Here is a 337-nt window from a genome sequence, read left to right on the forward strand (position 1 = left end):
GGGGGGGGCAGAGGTCCCGGTGGGGGGGGCGGGGTTCGGGGGGGGCAGAGGTCCCGGAGGGGGAGGGAGGGGCGCTCCAGGGGGGCTGGCCGGGCGCGGAGGGGCAGGCCCTGGCGGGGGCGGGCTCTGAGGCGGCAGGGCCCAGCCCCGGGGCGGGCCGGGCGGGCGGTAGCGGCCCGCGCTGGGAGGCTGCTGGGCCCGCTGCGCCGCGCTCTGGTGCCGGCTGGGCCCGGCGGGGATGTCGGACCCGAGCTACTGGGGCGCGGCGCCGCCCGGCTACCGGGGCCAGCGGGGCCAGGGGGACCTGCTGCAGCGCTCCAAGAGGTGCGGGGGGGGG

The 337-nt window shown here is 83.7% G+C and overlaps 1 protein-coding gene across 2 annotated transcripts in view; it reads left to right on the plus strand.

Annotated features, from left to right (window-relative positions):
* Positions 1–187: 187 nt before the first annotated feature.
* MAST3 (microtubule associated serine/threonine kinase 3) overlaps positions 188–337 on the plus strand; it is a 52,159-nt gene continuing 52,009 nt past the window's right edge. For both annotated transcript variants that reach the window (XM_024194233.2, XM_024194234.2), the window contains exon 1: positions 188–324. In XM_024194233.2, the coding sequence (XP_024050001.1) occupies positions 239–324 (86 nt within the window). In that variant the 5' untranslated portion in view covers positions 188–238. The remainder of the gene's footprint in view (positions 325–337) is intronic.

The sequence above is a fragment of the Terrapene carolina genome, unplaced genomic scaffold, assembly GCF_002925995.2.
Source record: "Terrapene carolina triunguis isolate 2854851 unplaced genomic scaffold, T_m_triunguis-2.0 Scaffold194, whole genome shotgun sequence".
Classification (NCBI taxonomy): Eukaryota; Metazoa; Chordata; order Testudines; family Emydidae; genus Terrapene; species Terrapene triunguis.